The 20921-nt window shown below is 40.0% G+C and overlaps 1 protein-coding gene across 5 annotated transcripts in view; it reads left to right on the top strand.

Annotated features, from left to right (window-relative positions):
• The window catches only part of LOC140211727 (E3 ubiquitin-protein ligase RNF38), a 134741-nt gene that overhangs the window by 87441 nt on the left and 26379 nt on the right, over nucleotides 1–20921 (top strand). For all 5 annotated transcript variants that reach the window (XR_011889565.1, XM_072281829.1, XM_072281830.1 and 2 more), the window contains 2 exons: nucleotides 609–773; nucleotides 5365–5535. Coding sequence is in view for 4 of the 5 variants with exons in the window: in XM_072281829.1 (XP_072137930.1) it covers nucleotides 609–773; nucleotides 5365–5535 (336 nt within the window). In the remaining variant the exon portion in view is untranslated. The remainder of the gene's footprint in view (nucleotides 1–608; nucleotides 774–5364; nucleotides 5536–20921) is intronic.

Raw genomic sequence — 20921 nt, 5'->3', positions numbered from 1 at the left:
ATGAGCTAACTGTGGTGGTCAGGAAAACATGATCACTTCAGTGTCCTGTTTTCACTTATTGAGTGCAGAACAATGATTACTTCTGAATAACAGGAAAACTTGAATGCTTTGGGAAAATTCTACCCTAATAGGAGTGATTCTATGGAACAAATTGGCTCAATGTCCATTACTATTTGGTGTAAGGTAGACTTTAAAATCAACCAACTCTGTGCTGGGTAGATCATATGCTTACTTTATTATCAACTTCAGCTGTGGACCTGATAAAGGTATGAGTATCATCAGTTTAATCAAAGCCATGTATATTTGTTTCATTGGATCAATAGAATGTAATGCAAGACCTTAGTAGACCTTGTTATCATGTCTGCACCAATTGATTTCACTTAAATGCAATCATTGCAAAGTAATATAAATCAAGAGTATACAGAGCCTACACAGGTGCAAATTATATTAATGTATATTACAGCGATCCATACCACAATGCCAATATCCAAGTAACAGAGCACATCGAAAATGATTTTCAAGTTTAAGTCAAGTTTAAATCATGAGGAATGATTTTTCCAACCTTTGATTATTAACAGTTTCTGTATTGTATTTTTTTTATTGTGCAGATTCATCAAGGCACTGTTCCTGTCTCGTATACTGTCACTACTGTAGCACCACATGGTATTCCACTTTGCACAGGACAGCACATCCCAGCATGTAACACACAAGTTCCGGGGTGTTCAGTTGTATTTAGTGGACAACATTATCCTGTGTGCAGTGTACCTCCGCCGGTTAGTATTCATGTTATCATTCTGATCTTTTAAAAAAAAAAGAAATTAGAGCAAGATGAGAAGAATGTGTGGATTTTCATGGAAACATTTATTTTAAAATATTTGTTTTATGAATCAGTAACAAATTCAATACATTCTGCCTACAAAATATTCTGGTAATCTGGTGAGTGTTGTATAGTAATTTACTTAGTAGGCAAAATCTACTCTAGTCTAGAATTAAGGTGTTTTAAGTTGCGAAGTTTTTGGGCCAAAATTCTCACCCTACAGGTAATTTATTTCTAGCAGCAATGGAGTAGTTGGGGTGACAGATGATTTGGGACATCATTCTAGTAGTTGGCTGTTGTCTCCTGCCACTTAAAGATCCTTACAGTAGAAATTGTGACAAATGTTGACTAAGTTGCCCATCTTTTGGCAGGCTCAAAAACATCATGTTAGTGCTGAACATACCAGTAGAGAGGTCTTAATTTAAACTGGCATGGAAAGGGGCAGTGGATGACATGAGGATTCTAAAATCTTGGGAAAGGTTACTTATCTGTTCGGCATCTCTTCATTGTTGTGCCTGCGGTCATCTCTGCTTGCTCCCTATCCTTGAGGCACAGCAACAATATAGATGGACCTGGGCACCCACTACCACATGCTAGTGAGCCTAATTCCAAGAAAATTGGCTGGAGACAGCATTTATTACAACAACTGCACACAGCTGTCTTTGTATATTTTGAAAGTAACATTAAGAAATTCAGAAACTTGTATTGGTATCTTACTTATCATAACATCATTTTTAAAACACGTCGAAACCAGAAAACATCGTTGTAATTTTAGTGAGGCTTAGGTCTTGGGTTCCTGCACTGTTCAAAACAGGCTCCTACTTCCGGTGGCTCTCCAAGGGGCTGCTGTGCTAAGACACATTAATGTCAGTAGTAGGCAGCCTTAAAGGGTTTTTTTAATATACTTCTAGCATCTCCTTATTCCATGCTGTGATTCTTTCGTGCTCCATTGTTGTCTTTTTCTTATCTTGTCCCAGCTTTTACTGAGAAGAGGTGAATCGTGAAATGGTTGAGCAAAATGAGAAAGTTGTGATTGATGGTAGGAACATTATTAGGTAAATTAGTTTAGCTAAATGTAGTGTCATGGTCTTATGATCTGTATGATTAGAATGTGAAGGAGAAATAGTGTCAGAATTGTACTTGGATGTTAAAAGTCACTATATGTTAAATAATTGTTTTGAAAAATGAGACATAGTCAAAGCAATTGCAGGCCAGTTGAGCGAACGATCTATAGTAGGAAAAATGGTGGTCTAATTAAAGATACAGCTGCTACTTTTTTAAATAAGGAGAAAGCTTTTTTTCATAGAACATGGCTTGCAAGAATAGCAAATGATGATAAGTCTTGTATGCAAAACCACATAACTTCATTTCCTAGTTTAGTGGTGGAAGCAGAAATTTGACATTAGGTTGGGTACATGAGTGATGATGAAGGCAGTAAAGGTTATGAGAGTAGAAACAGTATGAATGATAAGAGTCCGTTGCTTGGGCAGAAACAAGAGAATGACTAAAGTGAGGTAGGACCAATTAGGGATAAAGGAGGAAACTTGCCTGGAGTGGGAGAGGTTCTTAGTGAATACTTTGCTTCAGTATTAACCAATGAGAAGGGTGCAACATATCAGCATTAAAAGAGAGGTTGTGCTGTTAGAGATTGCTGCACCTTTGGCGATTATCTTTGCATTCTCACTGGTCACAGGAACAGTACCAGAAGATTAGAGGGTGACAAATGTTATTCCTTTGTTCAGGAAAGGTAATAGAAATAATCCTGGGAACTATAGACCAATGAGTCTTATTTCACTGGTGGCAAGCTATAGGAGAAGATTCTTAGAGACAGAATTTACGAGCATTTGGGGAAGCATAGTCTGAATAGGGATAGTCAATGTGGCTTTGTGAAGGACAGGTTATGCCTTATGAGCCTGATTGAATTCTTTGCGATAATTACAAAACAAATTGAAGGTAGAGCAGTGGATATGGTGTACGGTTCCCCCGGTAGGCTTATTCAGAAAGTTAGGAGGCATGGAATCCAGGAAAATCTGGCTGTGTGGATTCAGAATTGGCTTGCCCATAGAAGGCAGAGGGTGGTAGTAGATGAAGCATATTCTGCCTGGAGGTTGGTGTTCATGGTGTTTTGCAGGGGTCTCTTCTGGGACCCCTGCTGTTTGTGACTTGATAAATGATTTAGATGAGGAAGTGGAAGGGTGTATTAATAAGTTTGCATATGACACAAAGGTTGGTCGTGTTGTGGATAGTGTAGAAGATTGTTGTCATAGACATTGATAGGATGCAGAGCTGAGCTGAAGAGTCGTAGATAGAGTTCAATCCAGAAAAATGTGAAGTATTACACTTTGGAAGGTTGAACTTGAAGGCAGAGTGCAGAGTTAATGGCAGGATTCATTTTAGTGTGGAGGAACAGAAGGATCTTGTGGTCCACATGCATAAATCCCACGCATTTCCTGTGCAAGATGATGTTGGGGGGGGAGGAGAAGAAAATATATGGTGTATTGACCTGCAGTAGTCAGGAAATTGAGTTCAAAAAGGCTGCATCCATCAGTAAAGACCTCCACACCCAGTTGATGCCCTCTTCTCGTTACTACATTCAGGAGCCTGAAGAGAGACACTCAACTTTTTAGGAGCAGCTTCTTCCCCTCCACAATCAGATTTCTGAATGGTCCATGAACACTACCTCACTATTTTTGCTCACCAACAACCTTTGTTGTCATCTACAAACTTTCTAATGCACCCTTCCACTTCCTCATCCAAATCATTTGTAAAGTCACAAAGAGCAGGGGTCCCAAAACAGACCCTTGCAGAACACCACCGAACACCAACCTCTAGACAGTATATGCTTCATTTACTACCACCCTCTGCCTCCTTTTAATATGTATTTCTTATTATAATTTACAGTTTTTATGTATTGCCCTGTGGGTCTGTGAAATGAGCTACCAGGGAGAGGCAGATGCATTAGGGATATTTCAGAGACTCTTAGATAGGCGCATGGATGAAAGAAAATGGAGGCTATGTAAGATAGAAGGATTAGATTGATCTTAGAGTAGGATAAAAGGTTGCCACAACATTGTGGGCTGCACTGTGCTGGACTGTTCTGTAAATACGCCAACAAAGTCTGATTGATTATAATTTTACATTGTATACCATTTGAAATTGAACAGCGTCTTGGCAAGCAATTGAAAAATATACAATTATGAGTAATGTTATTAAATGACTGTCTCCAAGTAAATAAGCCCTTATTCTTCTTCCCTCTGGCTGATTTAGGGCAGGAAATTGGAGTGATAGTTTTCTTGTTCCATAAGTTTCTGGCTCAGCTATTTAAAGAAGTGGGGACTGCCTCCTGCAGCATAGTTATATTCAAGAAAACCAGCCTGGTTGAGTTATTGGTTGAAAGTCCATTTTTATATTGAACTTGGACAAAATGCCTCTTGCCTTTTCCAATAAGGACATGTGACTAGACATTTTTTTCACCCTCTCTGCAATACTGAGACCCAGGTCATCTTTGACCCATATAAGTTGTCATGAGCTTCCTTATGGGTTTGTGGATGCTGAAGAATCCTGAACCCAGAAGAAATAACGGATTAATACCCTCTACAAAGCTCAAATCACAGCTTGTGCGGGTCAAAGATGACCTGGGACTCTGGACAGCTGGCACTTAATGTGGAACCCACATCAAGGAGCATAGGGGGTGTATCCGTTTGGCTTACCCGGAGAAATCGGGGGTAGCAGAACATTGCATTTGCAATAGCCATAGGATTGACTTCAACGGCGCAAAACCACTGTGCCATGGAAAAAGAATTTTTAACAAAGACAAAGGTCTCACTCTCTAAATACAAACTGGAATTTGATTGTAAACAAGGTGGAACTTAATTGTCATCAAACTGATTGGATGAAGACTAACCAATCAGGATGGACAGCTGTCAGGACAGGACATTACATATAACAGCAGACTAGACGTGCCTAAGCATCATCCCTGATGAAGGTGGCAGAGTTTGTCATCGAAATGTCAGTTAAAATGGATATCCGTACCCTGTTGGAAGCCTGAGAAGAATATATTTGTCATATACACTGGGAAAGTACTGGAGTATTTCAGTTATGAAGGACTGGAGAGATTGGATCAGTTTTTCCGGGAACAAAGGATACTGAGGCAATATGATTGAGGTTTATAAAATTGTGAGCGATGCTGATAAAGGTAGACAGAAGCAAACCTTTTCCTTATTAGAGGTACATAAATCTAGAGGATGTAGATTGAGGGTAAGGGGTTAGTGATATAGACGGAATCTGTGGGGTACTTCCTCCTGGAGAGTAGTAAGTACGTGAAATACACTGCCTGAAAGACTGATGGAAGCAGAGTTATTGACTGCATTGAGTGTCTAGACAAGCATTTGAGTAGCCTTGGCATAGAAAGTGATAAGATTACTGCAGATGGATGCCCACTTGTTGGCATTGATATGGTGGGCCAAGTTGTCTATTCCAAGGCTGTATGTCTCTATAACCAAAACAATAATGATTTGAAATTGTACATTTTTCTTTTTTCCCTTCAGATGCTTCAAGCATGTTCTGTACAACATCTGCCAGTTTCGTATGCTGCATTTCCTCCTCTTATCTCAAGTGATCCCTTCATATTGCACCCTCCACATCTGTCACCTCACCATCACCCTCATGTACCACCTCCAGGGCAGTTTGTTCCTTTTCAAGCACAACAATCACGGTCGGTAAGTAAAACTTCAGCATTTGATGACTTTAACCTGATTGTGAGAAAAATGTTAGTAATGAATAAAACCAACTGAAAATGGTTTGTCCAAACTGAGAATTTTCATTAACACTTCTGATAATGCATGAAGTGATTTAAAGCGTTTCTGTATTTTGTGTGTGTATATACATGGTACTCCACCATCTATCCATTTAATTATGATGAAACAATGTACAGGGAGGAGGTCAAACACCTAGAGAGCTGATGCAGGGATAACAACTTGATGCTTAATGTCACCAAAACCAAGGAGATGATCGTTGATTTTAGACGGTCTCAGCCTGAGCACACACCCCTCAGCATCAGCGGCTCCACAGTGGACAGAGTGGAAAACATCAAGTTCCTTGGGGTGCAGATCTCGGACAATCTCACCTGGTCCAGGAACACCACTGGGATTGTGAAACGGGCCCAGCAGAGATTGCACTTTCTGAGGAAGCTTAAACAAGCATCACTCCCCACTAACATCTTAACTACATTCTACAGAGGCGTGGTTGAGAGTGTGCTGACCTTTTGCATCACAACCTGGTACTCCAGCTGCAGTGCTGTCGACAAAAAAGCCTTGCAGAGGGTGGTTACGGGAGCAGAGAAGGTTATTGGGGTCTCCCTACCTTCTGTCCAAGACCTCTTTCAGAGTCAATGCCTCCAGAAGACACGGTACATCATTAAAGACCCCTCACACCCTCTCCATGAACTGTTTGTTCTTCTGCCATCAGGCAAACGTTGCAGGAGCATCAAAACTGAAACCACAAGGCTACTAAACAGCTTCCTCCCACAGGCGGTCAGACTGCTAAATAGCTGCTCCACCTGACTCTGCTTTGGACACTTTTAACTGCACTGGACACTTAACTGACATGTGGCTGTTGTGTTTTACTATTTATTGTTATGTTTATTATTTAGTGTTGCATCTGTTATGATTGCACTGCTCCTGGGAAACGCTGTCTCATTCTGCCTTGCAGAGCTGATGTACGGTTAGAATGACAATAGAGTTTTTTGAATCTTTTGCAGTGCAATGCTGCAAAGAGATTCCATAACTTACTAAATTTTCTCTGCTACTCCTTTAATGAGGTGCAGTCCTACATGTACCAGTAACCTTGTGGTTGATAAGTAAAATGTATCTCAAAGCCAGGCCTACGCTGCAATTAAAGTAAAGATGATGCACAGTTTATACAGCAGATGTCATATGACAATAATCACTGATTGAGAAGGAATCTGATTGGCCTTGATTTTTGTTTTCCCTCTTCATACTAAAAGTGGTGATGCCAACTGCAGTACCTCCAAGCTAAACTAAATACTAAACCAATACTAAACCTTGTGGGTAAAGGACCAACCTATTCACTGAACTGGTAAAGGAAACTGTCATTGTAGTTTTAATAATTATTTATCAATTAAGGTTATTCCAATTGTCAGAATTATTAGATACAGTTTCCTTTTTTTTGGACTTTGTCATATTCCGTTGAAGTCTTCTGTTTCCTAAATCCTTATCTATGTTCCTAAGCCTTTTCATTACTTCTGCATAATTTTCTCAAGATTAATGTTATCACTTGTTGGGTATGATTACCAATATTACATATGTACTTGTTCACTAGCAGCCTTGTCTCTTGATTTATATTCAGTATTGATATTAACGTTATCAAGCAATTTTGGGTCATCAAAGTATCCTTTTTTTCATGACGTGTAATCACTTATTAAAGATTGAAATCAGAATGATATATCCCCTGAATTTAGTGGCTCACTCTAGGTTTTCAAGAGATGATATTTTTGATATTTCAAAGTTTACTGCATGTTAGAATGGTCCCTAAAGAAGATTGCCAAACTTAATAATGGAAGAAAAGAGAAAATATTACTATTGACAAGTTAACCTGACAGAAAAAAGAAGTTAAAGTCAGCAGTTATGCAAACTTTGACAGATCTGAGGTTTGAAATACGGTAAGTAAAAGATAGGTATTTTATAGATCCCAAAGGAAATTAGTGTCACAATAGCATTACAAGTGCGCAGGTATAAATATTAGCAGAGAGGTAAAAGAATTAAATAAGTTATCACAAACAATCTTAACAGGAGAGTGTCACTACTTCACCGTCTATAGGTTGACAAATTATAGAGCCTAATGGCCGAGTGTAAAAATAACCTCAATATAGCACTGTTTGGAGCAGCACCGCTGTCTTAGTCTATTACTAAAAGTGCTCCTCTGTTCAGCCAAGGTGGCATGCAGAGGGTGACTAACATTGTCCAGAATTGTCAGGACTTTTCACTAGGGTCCTTTGTTTTACCACAGCCTCCAGTGTGTCCAGTTTAACTCCTATAACAGTCAACCTTTCTAATCAGTTTATTGAGCCTGTTGGCATCACCCGTGTTGATACCATTGCTCTAGCATGCCACCACATAGAAAATTGTACTAGTGACAATAGACTGGTAGAACATGTGAAGGAGAGGCCTGCTTACTCCAAAGGACCTCAGTCTCCTCAGCAAGTGGAGACAACTCTAGCCCTTCTTGTACACAGCTTCTGTGTTGGTGCACCACTCAAGTCTGTCATCCAGGTGCACCCCCAGGTACTTGTATATCTTCACCATCAATAGTAACAGGGAGCAATGCATACTTAGTCTTCCTAAGATCCATCACCATCTCCTCGTCTTGCTGATGTTGAGCTGCAGATGATTCAGCTTGCACCACTTTGCAAAGTCCTCTACTAGGACCCTGCATTCATCCTCCCGTACTCCCTTTATGCACCCAACTATTGCTGAGTCATCAGAGAATTTCTGCAGAAAATGTGACAGTGTTGTATCTCAAGTCCGAAGTATACAAGGTAAACAGGAAGGGAGCCAATACAGTTCCCTGTGGGGCCCCAGTGCTGCTTATAGCCTATGTCTGATACAGCTCTGAAGCCATACACACCGTGGTCTGCCAGTCAGATTGTATCCTGGATAATACACTATTTAAGTGCCTACCTGCATTGAACAGTTTTCTTCCCAGCAATGAGGCTGTATGGTACTGATGGCACTTGAGAAATCAAAAAACATGATCCTCATGGTGCTGCCCTGCTTATCCAAAGGAGCGGATAAGGAAAGCTAGTTGATATGGTGTCAATTTTCAGAGCAACCTCAGTGTTTTTGTACACCAGAAAATTAGGAAGGCAAGAACTATGTTAGACTTATTTACAAAGGAGTATGAGTTGAAAGAAAGGTCTTGCCACAACTTGTGCCTGATAATTTGTCCTAAGTGCATAAGATTTTTTAAATTTTTGAAGCTCAGGTATGACAAAGATCTGAGAATTTGGGAGAAAATCGGACAAGTTGGGAGGTGGGTGCGTAGTAGTGGCCCAGGATTGATGGGCCTTGTGATCTTGCTCTAATTCCCCCCATTCAAGCTTCCCTATTTCAAGTTCTTGTGGTTTCTTTCATATTTACCACTTGGAACAGATGAGGCTAGAAGATTACTTGATAGAAATTAAAACCTGGAATGTTGCATATATTCTACAAGACAGGAGATTTGATGTTTGAGTAGAAAGAGTCAGAGTGAAACTCTATCCGACAGCAGAGAGTGAATCTTACATCAGTGGTAGGAAATTTATTGGAGAAGATTTTTAGGGACAGGATTTACTCGCATTTGGAGAAGCATGAACTTGTTGAGGAATGTCAATATGGCTTTGTACAGAGGAGGATTGCATCACAATTTTATTTTTTTTTGGTGTGGAAATGATAACGGTGATTGGTAAATGTAGGGCAGTAAATGGCATCTTACAGGCTTCCATAAAAATCACATTGGATTCATGTTGAGTTGGCAAGTTGGATACAAAATTAGCTTATCGTAGAAGACATGGGGTAGTTAGATGGAGGGGTGTTTCTATAACCATTGGTATTCTGCAGTGATCACTGTTGGGATCTTTGTAGTTGAATGGTCTGTTGAAAATGAAGGTGGTCTGATTAGTAGGTTTGCAGATAAACATTTGTATGAACATTGGTAGTTTTGAACTGTGAGGAAGGTTGTCAAAGGATACAGCAGGATACAAATCATTTGAAAATTTGGGCATAGAAATGGCAAATGGAGTTTAATTTGGGCTAAATTTTACAGTTGGGGAAGCCAAATTCCAAAATAAAATACAGTAAATGGCAGAACTCTTAGGAGCATTGATGTACTGAAGCATCTTGGAGTACAAGTCCATAGCTCCCTGAATGTGGCAACACAGGTGGATGGGGTGGTAAAGGTATATGGCTTGTTTGCCTTCATTTGTTGGTATATTGAGCAGCTGTATAAAACTTTGGTTAGACTTCACGAAGTATTTTGTGCAGTTTTAGTTGTTGCTCTACAAGATATATGAAGGCCTTTGAGAAAATGCAGATGATGTTCACCAGGATTTTCCCTAGATTAGAGAATATTAACTACGAGAAGTTGGGCAAACTTAGATTATTTTCATTGGACTTTCAGTGTCTGAGGGATGAAATAATAAAAGTAATAAAATTAATGAGAGGTATAGATAGGATAGATTGTCTTTTTCCTAAGGTGGAAATGTCAAATACCAGAAGGAATGGGTTTTGGGTGAGGGGGTGGTTTTAGTGGAGGTTTTGGGGCCTGCTGTTCTACAACGTGCTGCTATTGGAGGTAGTAGAAGCAGATAGGATAGGATAACATTCAGGAGGCATTTTGACAGGCACATGAACAGACAGGGAATAGAGGGATGCAGATACATTTAGGCAGATGGGATATGTTAGATTAGCATCTTGGTTGGCATAGCCAAGATGGTCTGAAGGCTTGTTCCTGCTGGACTATTATTTGATTTTTGTTTAAGGCAGTTTGTTGAACTTATTGAATTCTCTGAAAGAGCTGTGCAGACTTGATAAGTTAAATGGCCCCCAGCTGTTCTATTTTATTCTAAGGCAGCCATTTTTCCTATCATGCTTGTGACAGCTCCTCAGTAGAGCTATACACTTATTTGAACTCTGCTAAGTATACAAAATCTTTGTTTTTTATTCTTTTAAGTATTATTCAGTTTTCTTTTAAAACTTGCTGTTAGATCAGCTGTAAGTACCCTTTTGAGGCATAGGAATGATCCAAAAAATGGCATTGTTTAAAACAAATAAATGTGTTTTCTGAGTAGGGCACAATGATGGTGTGGAGTAGTAGACATAAAGGATACATGGGAACGGAGCATGGATCAATATGTGGAATTATTATGTGGGACAGGAATGGCTGCTGAGTGTGCCGGATTTTAGGTGTTTCAAAAAGTACAGGGAGGGAGGCAAAAGAGGTGGGGAAGTGGCATTGCTAATCAGGGATAGTATCACGGCTGCAGAAAAGGAGGAAGTCATGGAGGGATTGTCTACTGATTCATTGTGGGTGGAAGCCAGAAATGAGAGGGGGGCAATAAATCTACTGGGTGTTTTTTTATGGACCCCCCCCAATAGTAACAGACATCGAGGAGCAATATGTAGATAAGCCAACTAGAGGAGAGCCTATACATGATCTGGTATTGGGAAAATCTGGTCAGGTGTCAGATCTCTCAGTGGGAGAGCATTTTGGAGGTTGTGATCACAACTTATCTCCTTTACCATAGCGCTAGAGAGGGATAGAAGCAGACAATTTTGAAAAATGTTTAATTGGGGTAGGGGGAAATATGATGCTATTAGGCAGGAACTTGGAAACATAAATCAGGAGCAGATGTTCTCAGGGAAACACACGGTAGAAATGTAGCAAGTGTTCAGGGAACATTTGCTTGCCGTTCTGCAAAGGTGTGTTCCATTGAGGCAGGGAAAGGATGGTAGGGTAAAGGAACAATGGTGTATAAAGGATGTAGAAAATCTTGCAAAAGGTTCAAGAAACTAGGTACTGTTAGAGCTCTAGAAAATTACAAGAGTCCCAACAAGGAGCTCGAATGAAATTATGACCGCTAGAAGGGGCCATGAGAAGGCCTTGGATTAAGGAAATCCCCAAGGCATTCTACAGGTATGTGACGAGCAAGAGAATGAGTCATGTGAGAATAGGACCAGTCAGGAGTGAGAGTGGAAACACGTGCATGGAGCTGGAGGAGGTAGCGGAGGGACTTAATACTTTGCTTCAGTATTCACCAGTAAGAAGGACCTTGGCAATTGTGGGGATGACTTACAGCGGATTGAAACGTTTGAGTGTATAGACATTAAGAAAGAGGATGTGCTGGAGCTTTTGAAAGCTATTAAGTTAGATAAATTGCTGGGACTGGATGGGATGTACCCCAGGCTACTGTGGGAAGCGAGGAAGGAGATTGCTGAGCCTCTGGCAATGATCTTTTCATCATCAATAGGGACGGGAGAAGTACCAGAGGATTGGAAGGCTGCAAACATTGTTCCCTTGTTGAAGAAAGAGAGTAGAGATAACCCAGGAAATTATAGACCAGTGAGTCTTACTTCAGTGGTAGGCAAGTTGTTGGAGAAGATCCAGAGAGGCAGGATTTATGAGTAATTGGAGAGGCGGAGAGACCTAATCTGATTAGCGATAGTCAGCATGGTTATGCCTTACAAACCTGATTGAATTCTTTGGGGATGTAACAAAGCATATTGATGATGGTAGAGCAGTGGATGTAGCATATATGGATTTCAGTAAGGCATTTTATAAGGTTCCCCATGCAAGGCTCATTCAGAAAGTAATGAGGCATGGGATCCAAGGAGACCTTGCTTTCTGGATTCAGCATTGGCTAGACCGACCGCAGAAGGCAAAGGGTGATTGTGGATGGTTTGTATTCTGCATGGACAGTGACCAGTGGTGTTCTGCAGGAATCTGTTCTGGGACCCCTCCTCTTTGTGATTTTTATAAATGGCTAGGATGAGGAAGTAGAAGGGTGGGTTAGTAGATTTGCTGATGACACAAAAGTTGGGGGTGTTGTAGACAGTCTGGAAGGTTGTAGAGATTACAGCATGAAGTCGATAGGATGCAGAACTGGGCTGAGAAGTAGCAGATGGAATTCAACCCAGATAAGTGTGAAGTGGTTCATTTCAGTAGGTCAAATTTGAAGACAGAATATAATATTAATGGTAAAACTCCTGGTAGTGTGGAGGATCAGTGAGATCTTGGTGTCCTTGTCCATAGGACACTCAAAGCTGCTGTGCAGATTGACAGTTGTCAGCATGTGGTGTGTTGGCCTTTACCCGTGGGACTGAGTTCAAGAGCTGTGAGGTAATGTTAGTTAGACCCCACTTGGAGTACTGTGTTCAGTTCTGATCACCTCATTACAGGAAGGATGTGGATACTATAGAGAAAGTGCAGAGGAGATTTACAAGAATGTTGCCTGGATTGGAGAGTGTGCCTCATGAGAATAGGTTGAGTGACCTTGGCCTTTTCTCCTTGGAGCAATGGAAGATGAGAGGTGATCTGATAGAGGTGTATAAGATGATAAGGGGCATTGATCGTGTGGGTAGCCAAAGGATTTTTCCCAGGGCTGAAATGGCTAACACAAGGGGCGTAGTTTTAGGATGCTTGGAAGTAGGTACAAGGGGGATGTCACACAGAGTGGTGGGTATGTGGAATGCACTGCCAGCAAAGGTGGTAAAGGCAGATACAATAGGGTCTTTTAAGAGACTCTTAAATGGGTACATGGAGCTTAGAAAAAGAGGGCTATACGGTAGGAAAATTCTGGGCATTTTCTAGAGTAGGTTGCATGATTGGCACAACATTGTGGGCTGAAGGGCTTGTAATGTGCTGTAGAATTCTGTTTCTGTGTGTTAGAAATAGACCAAGTGAATTTCAAAGTTCAGTAAATCTTATTATCAAAGTACATGTATGCCACCATTTACAGCCCTGAGATTCATTTAACTGTGGGCATTTTGAGCAAATCTATAAAATAGTAACAATAACAGGATCAATGAAAGATCAACCAGGGCGCAGAAAACAACAAACTCTGCATGTACAAATATAAATAAATAACAATCAATAATGAGAATATGAGATAATGAGATTGAGTCCTTAAAGTGAGATCAGTGGTTGTTCGATGATGAGCAACTAAATATAATTTTCTGCTTTTATTCAAGAGCATGGTGATTGAGGTTAGTAACTATTCTTGAACCTAGTGGAGCGAGTCCTGATGTTCTTGTACATTCTACCTGATGACAGCCGTGAAAAAGGAGCATGACGTGGGTGGTGGGCATCGGTGATGGTGGCTGCTTGTTTTCCTACGACAGCATTTCATGTACACGTGCTCACTGCTTGGGAGGGCAGAGTGAAAGGTGGAGGCAAAGTTGAAGTATTCGAGGCTCAGCATGGGTGCTGAAAGCAGCACCATTGCAGTCATCAGTGTGGCGCAGAAAGAGCTGGGACATGTTACCAGTGGAGGCTTGGAACATGGATTGTTCCACATAGCCATAGCTATGAAAAGGTAGGCATAGCTGGGAGCCATGCAGGTACCATGGCTGTACCTCTGGTTTGGAGAAAGTGGAAGGAGCCAAAAGGAAACCAGCACCATCCTCCATCTGGCAGAACTGGTCTTTAAACTTGCTGAAGCTGGGATGAGATACTTATTAGTTTTAACAGCACCAATAAGAGTGATAAAGATGATGCATTTAAGATCACCACATTAATTAAGGAAGCAATTGTACATGTGTGTGTGTAGATCCATTTTGTGATGGGATAGTATATGTACGGGAAGATTTTCACTGCTTAATGCTGAAGCAGACCAAAATGGTATTGGACAATTATTCAGAGGGAGCATCTGAATCATAAATGAGGTGAGTTGCTGGGTATCTGGCAAGTTGCTTCAAACAGCCTTACCTTGTTATGGTGTATATGCGTACTGGCAAATGTGGGAGAAGATGAGATTAAGCCTCTTGGACTGAAGACTGTTTGCGAAAGGAAGGAGAACCAAAAGCCAATCATACTTGGCGCATTGAGCCAGCATAAACAGACTGTTAGTCTGGGCAGCACCAAGTAATCTCCAGCTACTGCGGGGAATACTGCAGCAACACAAATGAGCTAGTTATAGAAACCAGTGAACTGATGGTTCCAGTGCAATATACAAGGGCAGCATAAAGGTGAAGAGCCATATTTTAGAACAAAGTGTTCTCAGAGGTTAAGGGAGTTGTTGGAATTAGAAATGCCATTTGAAACTCTAGGAAAACCCAACAAAGAATAAAAATGGATGCCTCGAAAGCAAGCTGGGCCAGCTGAATTGTCATTTTTCATTTCCGGTGGTGGTGCTACCACAAGTTAGTTAAGCCAAAAGGTTAAAAGATTGATACTTTGCAGAGCATAATTTTGGTGAGTGAAAAGTGTTTTAGGAATTATGGGAAATATGACAAATGATGTAGTGTTACTAGAAGAAACACTTCCACTCTGCAACAATTTAAGGAAAGCAATTCTTTGCGGTGAAAATAAATAATGGAGCAGATTGCAGCAGATGGAAAGGCAACAAAGGAGATTCAGACTGTAATATTAAATAGAGGGGAATTTATGACACGTGTAACAGAGACCGCACCAGAGAATAGTTGCAAAATGTTGTTTGCAAGTGTTGCTTGTCAATAATTTTCCATGCAAAATATGTGTGTTAACCTCAAAGAATGCTGTAACCATTACAATTCTGGGCTCTCAAATTGGCTTAAGATTCTAGGTGTGGCATGTATTGAATTTGCCTGCAGAATTAGATTCAGAATGAAACAAGATTTTGAAGTTGAAAGTCAATTCTTGTTGCGGATAGTATATGCAAAATGAAGACTACAGTGTTTGTATATACTTATTACATATGAGCTGTTAAGTTTTGACTGAATGGAGAATGTATATGAACATGCAAGCATCAGTTGGGAGAAGAAGCTGAGAAGGTGAAGGGTGAGAGTGGTCTAAAACCTATCAAGACTTCATGATAGAACAATATGCTAGAAATAGAAAGGTATAAATTCTAAAACCTTTGTGCTAAAGAGACAAATAATGGACTGATGGGAACAAAGGTATGTGACGAGAAACAAAAATTTTAGAGAGTATATGCACTTCGTCTTTGATTCAGGTTAGCAATCGCATACTGTATGTCAGTGTACTTGGGGTATTTAAATTAGAGAGCACTTAAGTCCATAAAGAAAGTTACAAGCAAAATTATGTCTCATTCATAAACTGGAAGATCAAAACTCAGATAACCCGTAGGTTACGTGTTCAGTTATACAGCCCTAGCGCAACAAAAATGTGGGTGGAGTATTTTGATTGAGGTATGTGCCAAGAAATATCTCAGAAGGAATTGTTGAGATTCGACAGGGAAAACAAAAAAAAAATCACAATTTAGGAACAGGAATAAGGAGAAGAAAGTGAGAACGTAAGACAGTATAAACTTTGAAGCATGTCCATGGAGAATTGTAGAAACAAATTAAAGACTGTTGCTGTTGATTTCATCATGGCCATCAATGTATGGTATAATTGCTTCTGTTGTAGTTATTGTCATTACTTTTGTATTACAGTTTGAATATACTGATACATTCCAGTAATGTCAAGGTGGTGGTGATCCAGATCACATTATAATATATGACAAGTTATGAAGATAATATAATGATTACAATGAAAATGTCAGACCAAAAGTGCACTTGATATACAGTACATGAATATTCACTAGAATCACTCATATAATAAGCAAGTATCTAAAAGATGTTAGAGCAAACTTGTAAGAGAAGGAGTTTGTGAAGAGTGTGTGAATTCATAATGGTTGAATTTCTCATAGTACCTAATGGCAATGGTTACCCACCTGTTTAATTTAAATGTCTATATTTAATTGAAGAATCAATGTAGGGTTTATGTATGTAAATCAGAAAAACTGCAGATGTTAGAAATCTTAACAAAAATGAAAATTATGAAAAAAATTAGTTTTTTTGGGTTAGTTATCTGTGATTTGTATTAATTTGTGGGAAAAACATTGTGGTCACTCACACAACCTTTATTTCAGGTCAGATATTTAATGGCAACTTGTACGCAATCCTGTATTAACAAAAGTCACAAAAAGAGAACCATCCAAAATAAAGAAAAAAACAATTTCACCCATTGCTATCCAGCCAGAAATCTTATACAGTGATATTAATTCTGTTAGATTTGTCATAGTTATAGAAAAAGACAATGATTAAAAAGTAAGGGTATAAATTAAGGAAAGACCAATTGTATTGGTCCAAGAAGTGATTTAGCAAAGATGGGTAGGAACTGGTTACTGGAAGGTACTGGTCATCTCCAGGTAATAAATGATTATGTTTTTACAGGTTTTCTTAAGTTAATTTTGTACACAAGTCAGAAAATACACAAAAATCATTCAATATCATTACTGTACCTCCATATTACTGGTATCAGAAACACAATGCTTATAAGAATGAACAATTACTTAAAATGGGGAGAGAAAGAGAAGAAAGGTAAACAAGTTTTGCCATCTATAAGAATGAATACATGCACATATCTTGGACTTTTGAATTAATAGTACTATGAGAGTTCCTTCATATGTATGGATGTCCGTAAGTTGAGTGTTCATAACAAGAGGACCGCCTAGAGCAAAAGGAGAGATAAGAGTTTTAAGGCATGAGAATTGCACACTATAAAAGGATTGCACTTCCATATCTGGAGCCTCTGTATGACTAGGATGATAAAGGATATGATGAGAAGGAAAGAAAATAAACTTGTGTCAGACACTAAAAGCTAAAGATGACAAAACATTGAGATGGTCAGAAATATAAAATTAAAAAGGAAACTAGAAAACCCAAAGACATGGGACAAAAACTGATAGGTAAAAACAAAGATGTTTCAAAGGCAGCTAAGAAAATGAGTTAGAACAAAGAGTTATTGTCTTTGTATGAGGGCAGAGGATGTGAGCGTAGCTAATAAATTCTTGGCAGCTGTCCTCACAAAGGTTGTGGCGATGCTATTTTTGTACTTACGGAGGCTGGGTACGATATATTCCATCAGGTAAATGTAGTTGGAGAGGAAGTATCTAGACTTTTATTATCTGTGAAAATGGATACATCACCAGCCATAAATCAGATATATTCTAGGGAGAAAATTATGGAGGCTGTGACTTCCATTTTGTAATTCTACCTGTTTACAGGAGCAGTGGTAGGATTTGCCTTGCTTATTTAACAAAATCTCTTTAGAGCAGTTAATTTATAATTGGTTTTGTACAAATTCTGAGGACAGTTTAAATCTTTAGGAAGGTGCAGAGAAATCAATGACAAGTCACTTATGGATTTAAGGGAATCTTAAGAGGCTACAGATGCTGGAATAGGGAGCAAGAAACACTCTGCTAGAGGAACTCAGCAGTCAAGCAATTATGCTGTCCTCCGATAGACTTGTTGCTTAGTCGTAATAACTTGATTGGATCTTTTGAATGGGACAAAGGAGGGTTCCTGAGAACTCTGCAGATTATGCAATTTACGAGAATCATAGCAGGAACTTTTAAAAGCTGGTCAAAAAAGTAAAATGCCACAGGTTCCAAGGGAGAGGGGCAAAATAGATATAAAATGGACTTGAGCTGGAAATGATTGGCTTTTTTTTTGTGACTGGGGGGTTTATTAGAAATAATTGCTTGTTCCCGTTTTGTAGTATCATTGAGCACATATGACCATGCAGGATCAAGTAGAGGGTAAAAATTAGCCAGAGAAAGTGGATCACCTGAGGACTGGGAGAAATTCAGAGTTCAGCAGAGGAGGACAAAGGGCTTAATTAGGAAGGGGAAAAAAGATTATGACAGAAAACTGGCAGGAAACATAAAAACGGACTGTAAAAGCTTTTATAGATATGTGAAAAGGAAAAGACTGGTAAAGACAAATGTAGGTCCCCTGCAGACAGAAACAGGTGAATTGATTATGGGGAGCAAGGACATGGCAGACCAATTGAATAATTACTTTGGTTCTGTCTTCACTAAGGAGGACATAAATAATCTTCCAGAAATAGTAGGGGACAGAGGGTCCAGTGAGATGGAGGAACTGAGCGAAATACATGTTAGTAGGGAAGTGGTGTTAGGTAAATTGAAGGGATTGAAGGCAGATAAATCCCCAGGGCCAGATGGTCTGCATCCCAGGGTGCTTAAGGAAGTAGCCCAAGAAATAGTAGATGCATTAGTGATAATTTTTCAAAACTCGTTAGATTCTGGACCAGTTCCTGAGGATTGGAGGGTGGCTAATGTAACTCCACTTTTTAAAAAAGGAGGGAGAGAGAAACCGGGGAATTATAGACCGGTTAGCCTAACGTCGGTGGTGGGGAAACTGCTAGAGTCAATTATCAAGGATGTGATAACAGCACATTTGGAAAGCGGTGAAATGATCGGACAAAGTCAGCATGGATTTGTGAAAGGAAAATCATGTCTGACGAATCTCATAGAATTTTTTGAGGATGTCACTAGTAGAGTGGATAGGGGAGAACCAGTGGATGTGGTATATTTGGATTTTCAGAAGGCTTTTGACAAGGTCCCACACAGGAGATTAGTGTGCAAACTTAAAGCACACGGTATTGCGGGTAAGGTATTGGTGTGGGTGGAGAGTTGGTTAGCAGACAGGAAGCAAAGAGTGGGAATAAACGGGACCTTTTCAGAATGGCAGGCGGTGACTAGTGGGGTACCGCAAGGCTCAGTGCTGGGACCTCAGTTGTTTACAATATATATTAATGACTTGGATGAGGGAATTAAATGCAGCATCTCCAAGTTTGCGGATGACACGAAGCTGGGTGGCAGTGTTAGCTGTGAGGAGGATGCTAAGAGGATGCAGGGTGACTTGGATAGGTTGGGTGAGTGGGCAAATTCATGGCAGATGCAATTTAATGTGGATAAATGTGAAGTTATCCACTTTGGTGGCAAAAATAGGAAAACAGATTATTATCTGAATGGTGGCCGATTAGGAAAAGGGGAGGTGCAACGAGACCTGGGTGTCATTATACACCAGTCATTGAAAGTGGGCATGCAGGTACAGCAGGCGGTGAAAAAGGCGAATGGTATGCTGGCATTTATAGCGAGAGGATTCGAGTACAGGAGCAGGGAGGTACTACTGCAGTTGTACAAGGCCTTGGTGAGACCACACCTGGAGTATTGTGTGCAGTTTTGGTCCCCTAATCTGAGGAAAGACATCCTTGCCATAGAGGGAGTACAAAGAAGGTTCACCAGATTGATTCCTGGGATGGCAGGACTTTCATATGAAGAAAGACTGGATGAACTGGGCTTGTACTCGTTGGAATTTAGAAGATTGAGGGGGGATCTGATTGAAACGTATAAGATCCTAAAGGGATTGGACAGGCTAGATGCAGGAAGATTGTTCCCGATGTTGGGGAAGTCCAGAACGAGGGGCCACAGTTTGAGGATAAAGGGGAAGCCTTTTAGGACCGAGATTAGGAAAAACTTCTTCACACAGAGAGTGGTGAATCTGTGGAATTCTCTGCCACAGGAAACAGTTGAGGCCAGTTCATTGGCTATATTTAAGAGGGAGTTAGATATGGCCCTTGTGGCTACGGGGGTCAGGGGGTATGAAGGGAAGGCTGGGGCGGGGTTCTGAGTTGGATTATCAGCCATGATCATAATAAATGGCGGTGCAGGCTCGAAGGGCCGAATGGCCTACTCCACCTATTTTCTATGTATGTTTCTATGAATATAATTTCTTAAAATGCCAAACAAGTTGCAAATATTGTTTGTTAAAAATGTGAAAACTTCAATACAGGTGCACATTCTTTTATCCGAAATTCTGAAATCCAAAAAGCTCCGAAAACCGAAGTTTTTCTCACCAACAGCTGACGTCACTCAGGTGTGACGTGGCTTCACTAGCAGAGGCCGCTAGGCATCAGTTGTGGCTCAGGGCTCATACTGGTTATACGTGCATTTGCTGTTCGCTGATATTTTGTGTTCACTGTTGACTTTGTGTTTAATTTCACTGTGAAAATGTCAAAAAGAGCTGCAGATAGCCCTATGGGTAACAATGAGAAAAAGAGAAGGACCTTCTCTATCAATAACGCAGAAAGTGGAGTTCTTGCAGAAGCTTGATCGTGGTGTGTTTGTGCAGCGTCTTACTGAAGAAAATAGTGTGGGAACTATCACTGTATATGATTTAAATAAACAGAAAGACAAGTTACTGAAGTTTTATAGTGACAGTGACGTTCTACATTTATTCCAATAAGTCATTTACCATGTGTTTGATTCGGTTCGTTTGAAGCTGTATATTTTTGTTTTATTGAATGTTTTTGTTGGAAATAAAATTTCTTGTCATTATTCCCTAAACAATACAGTATAATAGTTATTTACATAGCATTTATATTGTATTAGGTATCATAAGTAATCTAGAGATGATTTAAAGTATATGGGAGGATGTGCATAGGTTTGGTGTGCCGCTGGGTCCTAAAGTGCACCGCACTGAGACGGGTTAAATAAGGGATGAGCATACGTGTTTTTTGGTACCCGGGGGTTGGGGGGGGG

The sequence above is a fragment of the Mobula birostris genome, chromosome 17 (assembly GCF_030028105.1).
Source record: "Mobula birostris isolate sMobBir1 chromosome 17, sMobBir1.hap1, whole genome shotgun sequence".
In the NCBI taxonomy this organism is placed as follows: domain Eukaryota; kingdom Metazoa; phylum Chordata; class Chondrichthyes; order Myliobatiformes; family Myliobatidae; genus Mobula; species Mobula birostris.
This window is presented reverse-complemented; position numbering and strand designations above follow the sequence as displayed.